The 11,848-nt window shown below is 44.1% G+C and overlaps 1 protein-coding gene across 1 annotated transcript; it reads left to right on the top strand.

Annotated features, from left to right (window-relative positions):
• The first annotated feature begins 8,922 nt into the window (after nucleotides 1-8,922).
• LOC148442479 (E3 ubiquitin/ISG15 ligase TRIM25-like) lies at nucleotides 8,923-10,686 on the top strand. The gene has a single exon (XM_088463899.1). The coding sequence runs from the start codon at nucleotides 8,923-8,925 to the stop codon at nucleotides 10,684-10,686; it is 1,764 nt and encodes a 587-aa protein (XP_088320025.1).
• Nucleotides 10,687-11,848: the final 1,162 nt, after the last annotated feature.

The following is an 11,848-nucleotide window of genomic DNA, read 5'->3' as shown; positions in this document are numbered from 1 at the left end:
CAGAGATAAGGTGACCATGCATTACAACTAGTAGACCAATGCCAAACCAGCTGAAACAGACTCACAGCATAACATGGTGAAAACTTTCCTTTATGATCACACAATTCCTATTACCTTAACCACAATCACCAAGTTTCATACAAGGGCCCGACCTTAGGGATTTCTTCAGTTCTCCCTCTACATCACAATATACACATATGAAATAACTTAGACAGATCTAATGATATCCTAACTGTTATGATTCCTGGAGAGAATCGACGGTGTTAATGTAGAGCCAACTGATGACAGCCTTGAGGGCTGGAATGTAATGTACTAGTCATGGCCAAGGGTTAAGGATTTGGTTGCAGCCATTGGGCTGTCGATGCTGCCTTGGGATTGGTTTTCTTTGACTAGTTGTGCTGAAGGCAGGAGGTGTGATGCAGCCTGTGGGCTGTAGGAGCAGCCTTGAGGGCTGGTTGTGGACTTTATAGTCATGGCCAAGGGACTGATGGTGTGAAGCAGCCTTTGGGCTTTTGCAGCAGCCTTGAGGGCTGATAGTGACCTGGGGCCCCAGGACTATTGCAGCCTTTGGGCTGATGAGAATCAGGTCAGGTATACAACAAGAACGTGGGGCTGCTACCAGTGCTGCTGGGATGACACTAGCAACGGTGTGCTTAACTGCAAACCTGGAATGCAGAGTTGCTACCAGTGCCGCTGGGATGACACTGGCGATGGTGTGCTTAATAGCAAACCTGGAATGCAGAGAGGCTATCAGCATTGCCAGGATGACACTGGAGATGGTGTGCTAGATTGCGCACCTGAAACACATAGTTGCTACCAATGCCACCGGGATGACACTGTCGATGGTGTGCTAAGTCGTGCACCTGGAATTCAGAGCTGCTACCAGCGCTGCCGGGATGACACTGGCGACAGTGTGCTAGGTTGCGCACCTGGAACGCAGAGTAGCTACCAGTGCCACCGGGATGACACTGGCGATGGGGTGCTAGGTTGCGCACCTGGAATGCAGAGTAGCTACCAGTGCCACCAGGATGACACTGGCGACTGTGTGCTAGATTGCGCACCTGGAACGCTAAACTGTGACTGGTGCCACTGGGTTGACACAAGCCTCCGGATGGTGACAGACGCTTCTGGGGTAGGAAGCGCTCCGTGCTGCCCAGATGGTACAAGCAGTACATGTGGATGAGATGCAGGTGGAGCTGCCTGGATGGAATAAATGGCACACAGAAAACACATCAAGACTGACACAGGTACTGGACTGACAAGCAGGAGACAGGAACCAGAAGTACGAAAAACTCTATCACCGGCATGGAGTGCAGGGCTGGCTGGAATTTAACAGAAACAGAGCCCAATCAGAGCAAGTCTACCTTGATGACAGACTACTGTGCACCTGGGCCTTGCACAGACAGGAGAATCAATTAGTGCACCTGGCACTGCACATAGACAGGCAGTAATTAGTGCAGTGCATCAGTAGCAATTAAGGCTGGAACTCCAAGCAATATGATCTGCCTAACTGCAGATCCTAACACTAACAATATCTGTCTAACTAGTGTTTAAAAATACCAATGTATCTTGATACGTGAGATGTAAGAACACGGACTCAGGACTTATTACATTTTATGGTTTAATTCGGGGAAAAATCCACAGTTCAACAGCCAGTTCCCCCAATCCTCCCTCACCCACGTTCTCACAACACTCTCTCTGATGCACAGATCACTCATTCTTCCCTCTCTTATTACAATCGTATCAGAGGCCATTATCCTTTCTTATGGCTTTTCAAACACCAACTTATAAGTCACGCTTCTCTTCTCCCCATGAACATTCTCATCCATATATAACAAAAGGTATTTGATGCGCAGTAGCGCTAATGTGTTCCGATTCAGAATAGGATACTAAAGAAAGACATAATATACATTCCCAAATATTGCTCATTTCTGTATTGACCAGCATGATATATTTATGTACTGTATCTACATTAGGGAGCCGTATATTACATCAACATTCACATGTTTACACTGATGTAATGGCGAAATGATGTAATGTCAACTCTGTTTTGTATGTATATTTAATGCTGACATTGTGTAAATGCCGACACTGCATGTGTTGGCATTGTGTGAACTTTCTGACTTCATACCCTCCAATTTATACAATATAAATATTAGCTATGACTTCTAGCTGGAATAAATAAACTAAGGTACAATGTAACAAAGGAAACTAAGCAATGAGGAAGAGGAGATTCATAATAATCACCAACCGAGGGGGAATTTTGAGGGTGAGGTAAAAAAAAATATTTCACCTAAAAAATGTGATATTCACTCATAGATACTCCAGATTTACTATCTCACCCAGCCTATTAGGCCAGAGGGCACCATCTCACCCAGCGTATTAGGCCAGAGGGCACCCATCTCGCTCATCCAGTACATAAACCTGTCTGTCCCCCCCTTGCTGAATATTTGGAATATATCTGATGCCCCATAGGCGTAGTGTACTGAGAATACTAGCCTGTATGTATGTGACATCCGTGTTACACTCTGTGTCAGATGTTCCTTTATAGTATTTACTCTGTGCTCCAGAAATCATTGTCTAAGGCTGTGAGTTGTGCGGCCCCCATAGGGGAGATGACTCCCACACTCCAGCAAGTACATGACATAAGAGGTAGAACATGTAATAAATATTAAATAATATTGAAAGCAATTAAAGCAAAAAATATCAGGACTGTGACAATTAACCAGAGGTGAATAGTTTGTTGGTGCGATCTGATAATTCTTGATTAATGGCTTTTGTATGGAAAATACAGTTTACCTAGGAGACTGCAGCCATTTTATTTGGGTTTTTAGATCTTATTTCTTTTATATAATTTTTTGTTATATTTAGCGTCTAAGCACCAATTGTCTGTTTAAATAATGAAAACAAGTCCAGTTTTATTACAAGAAGACAATCACCTTATTTTGTATGAAGGAACAGGTAATACATTAATTATTGTTTCATTTATGGCCCTTAGGACTGCATTTGTCAATAGAGTTCCCTGTAGCTTTTCTTTCTGGTCCATTTGCCTTCTTTAAAAAAAAATAACAAAAAGTTGGGTTGGAGTGTTGCTTGGCCAGCAAAGGAGCCACAAGTGCTTGCACAAGCTCCAGCCAGCAAACTCTATATTGATGCTGAACAGCGGCCTATCCTGAAGCACTAGGCACTGTATGTGATCTGCTAGGTGATGGAGTTGATAGCTCTGAGACATGCTGCTGTGGTACCTCAGACCCTAGATGTGCCTACCGATGATGGGTCCTATGTGAGATTTATATATATATATATTTGTCTACAGTATATAGTGCAGTGGTCGAAGTGTGCCGGTATGTTATGGTATGACATACTGGCACTTCAAGAACAAAAAATATTTTTTATGTTTAGTATGTTTTCATGCCTGCAGAGCTGAAATCGGAGGCGTGGCTTGAGTCTCACTCAATCATTCCCCGGAGCTCTGCTGTGCTGTTGCCCCCATATCCCACTCCCCTGACTGCCTCAGTGACAAGTCCATCACCCTGCTGCCGCATTCAAGTGCAAAACTACCGATGGTGTAGCGTGTACTTTGCACTGGGGCCCCTGGGGAGTAAGGGGGCCTGCTGTGTCCCCCCTCACTGGTCAGCAGCTGCTAACCATCAGGGATTACTGGATAGGATAATTGAAACTAACTGCTGGTCCTTGACTCTAACTTAACAGCAGTGCTGCTGATGTTAGTGTAATCACCCCAGTAAGCACCTCTGTGAGGATTGGAGATGGCTCCTGGTGAGTGCTAATCCTATAGTGCAGCAAGCTGTGGATCAGTTACTGCTGCTGCTTTGTAGTCTGCTGAGCCCCATAGCACCAGACTAGCCCCATAACCCACCAGTACATGTGTGGGGACATCAGGCAGATCCAGTTGGTGACCGCTGATTCTATACTGGCACTGCAGAGAACAACAGTACCACCACCGTTGCATGGTCATCAGGGTCCCGGGAAGCCTGTCTGACCCAACCCCTGGCTGCACATCATACAGTGCAACCAGCTGGCTGCTGGCTCTGGACATTGGTAGCCTCCCAAAACCAAAGGTGTGAGCTATTATCAGATAACAGCCCATTCCTCCTCTACCATCCCATTCCTCCCCTACATTCCCATTCCTCTCCTACCATCCCATTCCTCCCCTACCATCCCATTCCCCCCCTACCATCCCATTCCTCCCCTACTATCCCATTACTCCCCTACCTTCCCATTCCTCCCCTACCATTCCATTCCTCCCCTATCTTCCCATTCCTCCCCTAACTTCGTATTCCTCCCCTACCTTCCCATTCCTCCCCTACCATCCCATTCCTCCCCTACCTTCCCATTCCTCCCCTACCATCCCATTCCTCCCCAACCTTCCCATTCCTCCCCTACCTTCCCATTCCTCCCCTACATTCCCATTCCTCCCCTACCTCCCCATTCCTCCCCTACCATCCCGTTCCTCCCCTACCATCCCAATCCTCCCCTACCTTCCCATTCCTCCCCTACCATCCCATTCCTCCCCTACATTCCCATTCATCCCCTACCTTCCAATTCCTTCCCTACCGTCCCATTCCTCCCCTACCATCCCATTCCTCCCCTACATCCATGTTTTCCCATTGGTTTTCTTTCCCAAGGATAGAGGACTCTCCAAAATGCATAGAGTTGATTCCACAGACCCGTGAAGAGGATTCCTGCCTGTGGGGACTAGCCACATAACATCATTTACTTGGCCCGTGGTCTGCAGCACGGAGCGCGGCAATAATTTATTCATCATTCCCCCGGGATTGTGGTATCTATTTCTTCTATATGGGACTGACTTCTATGGACTGTTTTTATATGTTTTTTATGGATATTTGTGTATCGTGTTGTGGAAGAATAAATGGATTATTTTATGAGAAGTGGAAAGCTAGTGTTACTTCATCCAACAGAAGGGCTGTTACAGATACTTTATTGTTCTCTCTCAAATGCATATATAAAGTAAGTGTCTTTCTTTCTGGAATAAAGGGTATTGTCTGACTGCAGAGATAAATACAAGATAAAAAAAAACTTTCTATACATACGAGACATAAACAGAATGTGGTGCATACACATGGTCAGATTTGTTGTCAGATACAGTGGGGCAATAAAGTATTTGGACAGCCACCGACTGTGCAAGTTGTTGCACTTTAAAAGTTGAGAGAGGTCTGTAATTTCCATCATAGGTACACTTCAACTGTGAGAGACAGAATCAGAACAAAAAAATTCCGGAAATCACATTGTATCATTTTTAAACAATGTATTTGTATATTCTTGCGGAAAATAAATATTTGGACACCTACCAACCAGCAAGAATTCTGGCTTTCACAGACCTGTTGCTTCTTCTTTAGGAAGCTCATCTATCCTCCACTCGTTACCTGTATTAATGGCACCTGTGTGAACTGGTTAACTGTATAAAAGACACCTGTCCACACCCTCAAACAGTCAGACTGCAACCTCTCCACCTTGGCCAATACCAGAGAGCTGTGTAAGGACAGGCACTCCTGTGAAGCACTGGCGTCCTGTCAATCACTCTGCGATGGGTCTGCATGGTCTCTGCAATCTCAGTGGTGCCTTCATTTGCACTGCGATGCATACACCTGCGCAGTACACAACAATCATCCATCTGCTTGCGTAATCGCAACAGTGATCCATATTGAATCAGGCCCTATATTCAGACTGCACCCAGTCTGTGGTATGTCCTCCCACACAAAATAAGACTTTCCTCTAGTCTCCAAACCTTCAAGCATTCCCTGAAAACACCACTTCAGACAGTTTATAAAATTCCAGAACCACCCACATAACCTCCATAAGCTATTCTACTAGGGCCAAAACATGGGGGGTGAGTGGTGCCGTTACACAGAACGCATTGCCCGGGGGGGCTGCACCATCACTGCCCCATGGCACTTGCATCTGGCTAACAGGGTGTCTGGAATGGCACCTGTCAGTCAGTAATGCTGCTTTAAGCATCCTTCAGATGCTCCAGACACACACCCTGCAATCTGTATAGCCGCTACGTGCAGCACTTCCTGATGCTGAGGGACCACCCCCCCCGAGTGACACCATGTGCTTGGGGGGTGGGAATGAACTAGGGCTCACTGTCGCCTTGTTTTGCAGCTGTATCCTCCCCTCTATACAGCTCACACATCACTTACATACAGTATGTCCTCTTTCTATACTTACACATTTGTGTGGCAGCATTCCTGTGTGACCGGTTCATACAGCCCACCAAGACCCTCTGCAGTCTGGCTGGACCTATATGCAATTTGTAGCACTTATATCATTCATCACATGCCTGTTTCCTTATAGAGTGTAAGCCTACGTGCAGGACCCTTTGACCTTTCTGTCTGTCTGTTATTACCAAGTCTCATCTTATTACTGTTTTGTCCGCAATTGTAAAGACCAAAGGAATTTGTTGGTTCTACAGTATATAAGTTATTGTTAATAAATAAATAATAAATACATAAAAAGTTATATAAGAACTTATAGAAAAAAAAACAGATCATTAAAAACCTGCTAGTGTGTTAAAATAAACTATCAAAGAGGAACCACAAACTACAGTACAATACAACATCTATCAAATGTTTCACTGAATTATTTTTTTACACTTAATTTGCACCAGTATATTCTGCTTACATTTGGGAACAAAATACTAATAAAACAAGACTGGGTAATAAAGACAGATAACTGTATATCTATGTAGCAAGCATCCAAAATGTGGTCAAACCTCCGAACATTGTTGTGGTTGGAAGTGTACTGCTATACATATGGTTCCTCATGTGTAGTAACTTGGTCCATAGCAGACATCGGATATATGTGCTGTGGACAGCCAGTATTGTGGTCCCCATAACATTCTATAGGGCTGCGATGTGCACATACTGTATGCACCAAGCTCCGGAACATGAAACTTTCCTGAGCTTGTGCCCAACTGGCAACTCCATCAATGGATGGCGTTGCTTGTAGAGGCCTATGGGCTTCTTACCACCATGATTTCCCATAGAGGGATCCTCTCCCATCCCCCATGGCATGCGCATGCACTGGACAATGGCCGCGCATTTGCAACAGGACTCCCAGGTCGTAAACCCAGAAATCCCCCCATCGCAAAGGACAGTACTTGCCAGAAGAGCTGTCCTGGCATTAATAAACCCTGGCATGCATTGGATAAGGGGTGAGATGTATGGCATAGTACTGTATATGCATATTCATGAGACATCCCCCCTTGTTACACTACTGCAATGTCTTTTGTCGAAGACTAATTTGCATAATTCCATATTTACATATGCTTTATGCTGTATAATGAAGCAGTACATGAGATATAATAGGGCATTGGTACTTCCATTTTGTTTCTCTCTCCAAACTCAGATTTAAATGGAAACTAGTGTGATGTCTTTAAGGCCGCACCCGAGGGAAACTGTTTATCTAACACAGTGAAGAGATCATGCCCATATATGTGTCCTTGTGCTGGGGAAACTATTTTGACTTAATATGGGATGCAGTACTCCATGAGTATCACTCAAAAGGAATTCAGTTTCGAGTCTGATTGCTAAGGAGGAGTTAACAAAAATAATCTTTGTCTATTATCTGATAATGGTAGTGGGCGTATAAGGGGCGTATAATCTGAATATTGTAATAATGTATAAGTATTGTGTGACAATGTCAATTGTTGTTATTCCTGCATTATAACCCTGGGAGAATATGTCCCAGTTAAAAGGGCTTGATCTAATTATTTAATTAATTAATAAAATAACAAATTCTTAAGTATACTGGTTTGGAGAATATTACTTATTATGTAACAACACCAGGTTGCAGGTAACATTAAACAGTTTTGGAGGCACTTGCTGTTCCTTTAGGTTAAATAGGAGATAAAAAAGTTTTGCTTATCTGCAATGGTAGTAGTCAGAGGTCATATAGGTAAGGCTGGCAGTGCCAGGCTTACCTATATGACCTCTGACTACTACCATTGCAGATAAGCAAAACTTTTTCTATTTGTATCCCTTGTATATTCCCCTCTAATAAAGCCCCCTGTTTTAAATATACTACTGAAGATGGGTCCTTTTTTGATTTACAAGACCACCATCCAAATATATGAAAAACCTTGTTGTGAGAGGAACACAGGAGGACAGACGAGGAAAGAATTTATCTCTCTATCTCAATGCAAGATTTTAACTGGTACGCACAATAATTATTAATCACGCACTGTGTACTAGACTTACTACACTATATTTGCTCTCCCCCATCTGGCTCTATTACGAGCCTCTTTCATTGAAGGTCCATTGTGTGGCACCAGATACCCGGATAAAGCTATAACCGGCTGACAAGACCACTCAGATAAGCTATAAAGAATTTATTTCTGGTACGCACATATCTATTTGAGCACAATTACACTATTTTGTTTTAATTTAATACACTATTTGGCACTTGCACCTTTCCACCCCATTTTCCATATATATATATATATATATATATATATATATTTATTTGTTTATGTTGAAATCTACTCATTGCTATACAGTATATAGAGACTACTAGCGCTGTTCCTGTATAGTTAGACTATTGAGTTTATGTCTGTAAGCAGGTGGATTGCTGTAAATTGCGCACACATCAGAAGCAGTTTGGGTTATCAGCCTCTGGAAATCAATCATATTCGATGTGTAGTGATTGATAATGTCTGCAAACTGTGCAAAATTACAAATTTTTAACTCATTAAAAAAACTTTTACAGCTTCTAACAATAAGTACATGATTCTGCATGATGTTCCTTTATGTACTAGGTATGTCCTATAGATATAATCTGAGTGACAGCTCAGCCTTGCCCTGTGGGGAAATTGTGCAACACACATGCTGGTATCTGAGTGTCAGAGACTTTCACTTCCATTTCTCTCTCCTGCTGCCAGCGATGGCATCTGCTGATCTGAGACAGGAGCTGGTCTGTTCCCTCTGCCTGAGCATTTATACAGATCCTGTAACCCTGACATGTGGCCACAACTTCTGCCATGTATGTATTGGTCTTGTGCTGGATACACAGAAGATATGGTCAGAAGCTTATACCTGTCCTGACTGCAGAGCTGAGTATCTGGAGCGTCCTATACTGACATGGAGCACAACTCTGTGTAACATAGTGGGGAGATTCCTGTCTACTCAGACAAATCAGAAGGAGACTGGGATCTGCTGCACTTACTGTTTGGACTCTCCTGTACCTGCTACTAAATCCTGTCTGTCTTGTGAGGCTCATCTGTGTGATAATCACCTGAGAGTACACAGCAAATCAGAAGAACACGTCTTATCTGATCCCGCCACTTCCCTAGGAAAAAGGAAATGCTCCATCCATAAGAAGAATTTGGACTATTACTGCACTAAGGACTCTGCCTGTATCTGTGTGTCCTGCATTGTGGCCAGAGAGCATAGAGGACACCAGGTGCAGACACTGGATGCGGCTTCTGAGAAGAAGAAGGAGAAGCTGAGAGATGTTCTGCAGAAACTGACCACAAAGAGAAAAGAGGCTGAGAAAAGAGTCCAGAGTCTGCAGAAGCGCAGGAGAGATCAGAGAAAAGCAGTTCGTGTATCAGAGACAGTCACTGACCTGTTTAGAGACATCAGGAAACAGCTGGAAGACCTGGAGAAGAAAGCCCATAGTGAGATCTCCAGGCAGGAACAGCGCGTTTCACTCTCAGTCTCTGATCTGATCCAGCAGCTGGAAATAAAGAAGGACGAGCTGTCCAGGAAGATGCGTCACATTGAGCAGCTGTGTAACTTGTTTGATCCAGTGACTGTCTTACAGCAACCAGACATAGGTGATTTGAGTGATACTGAGGTCACAGAGAGACATGATAACCAGGTCCATGGTGTAGGAGATTTGGATGTGGGTCTCATCTCAGAACTAAACAAATTATCAGATATAATAACAGGTATATATAATACATACCAAACAGTTACCCCCAAGAATTCAGAACAAAATAAGCCCTGTCTTAAATTCACCCAGACTCAGCCTCAATCTGCCCAAACTATGCCCCGAATCGCCCAGAAACACAAACTTTCAGGCAAACCTCTGAAGTCCACAAATTCTGACAGATCTGTTATAATTGGGTCAGGTGTGAGATATGATACAGGGGTCTATGTGCAGGAACCTGCAGACATATCCCTGGATGTAACCACAGCTGGTGATTATATACAGATATCAGATGATATGAAAACTGCATCCTGGTCATATAAAAAGCAGAAACATCCAGAAACACCAGAGAGGTTTCAGATTAATCAGGTAATAAGTACCAGGGAATTCTCCTCAGGGCAACATTACTGGGATGTAGATGTCAGTAAGTCACAGAGCTGGAGGGTGGGGATGTGTTATCCCAGTATAGGCAGGAGAGGACGTCAGTCAGTCATTGGAAGTAATAACAAGTCCTGGGGTTTGGATAGGAGAAAGAATCAGTACTCAGTGATACATGACAGCAAAGTGATTCATTTATCTGAAAATATCCCCTGTAACAGAGTGCGGATATGTCTGGATTATGAGGCAGGACAGCTGTCCTTTTATTCTCTGTGTGACCCCATCAAACTATTACACACTTACACTGCCGCCTTCACTGAGCCCCTTTATGCTGCATTATGTGTATGGCAAGGTTGTATAGAGATATCTGGGGGAGTCAGGATCTTAAAGAAATAATCATAGGATATTCACTAAGAGTCTGGTGACATGGCAGGGAGGGGAATAGGACTGGTGACATGGCAGGGAGGGGAATAGGACTGGTGACATGGCAGGGAGGGGAATAGGACTGGTGACATGGCAGGGAGGGGAATAGGATTGGTGGCATCGCAGGGAGGGGAATGTGATTGGTGGCATAGGAGGGAGGAGATTATGGGCCTGATTCAGAGCCGCTCGTAAGCGGCCGTTCGCTCGTTCGGATCGATGTTTGCACATCTGCGCATGTGTAAGGTTTTTAATACGCATGCGCGAACCAGTCAGTGCGGCCAGAAATCGTTTGTTCGCCATATAGCGAGTGCCTGCTACTTTGAGTGACAGGATGAGGCGTATGTGGGTGGTAACAGGGGAAGGTGCTTGAAAACGGGGAGTGGAGATCCGAACGCAGGTGTGCTTAAAGGTCAAAACGGGCGTTTTATGGGTGTGCATAATTAAAACAGCAGCGTCATTGACCACGTCACCTGGTTGTTTTATAGTCAAAACTGCTCGCAATATAGTGGTAGGAAAAACCAGCCACAAGAATAGCGAGCAGTTCAGACGCTGTTCGATGTACTCGATTAATCTATTAAATAGCGGACATGACGTATGATGCGAGCGGCCAGGGGGCGTTTTTTACAAAATAGTGGCCGCAGGTTTTGTTCGCTCGTTCAGACATGGAGGCGTCAACAGACCGCAAAGCGCGAACGGTTCATTTGAATAGCCACCCCCTTTTCCTGAATGAACGTCCGCAAACTGCGAACGGCTCTGAATCAGGCCCTATGACTGGTGATATGGTAGGGAGGGGAATATGATTTATGGGTCATTCATGCAATAAAATGAAGTCAATGCACATTTACATACTAATACCACAGGCTGTATACTATGTGTGTTCATAGAATGTATTCTCTATACTGGATTGTGGAGTAATTGGTGTAATATGTGTTAGTGAAATGCAGTAGCTGGTAGATAGCGGAAAATCTTATTAATCATCCATCAATGACACTATGGGGCCGATGTAATCAGCTCTGGAGAGTGATAAATTGGAGAGTGATAAACTACCAGCCACTCAGCTCCTAACTGTCATTTTTCAAACACAGCCTGTAATATGACAGGAGCTGATTGGCTGGTAGTTTATCACTCTCCAATT

The sequence above is a fragment of the Taudactylus pleione genome, unplaced genomic scaffold, assembly GCF_031769625.1.
Source record: "Taudactylus pleione unplaced genomic scaffold, aTauple2 ptg001495l, whole genome shotgun sequence".
Lineage (NCBI taxonomy): Eukaryota > Metazoa > Chordata > Amphibia > Anura > Myobatrachidae > Taudactylus > Taudactylus pleione.
The sequence above is the reverse complement of the archived record's forward strand: the minus strand, read 5'-3'. Positions and strand labels throughout refer to the sequence as shown.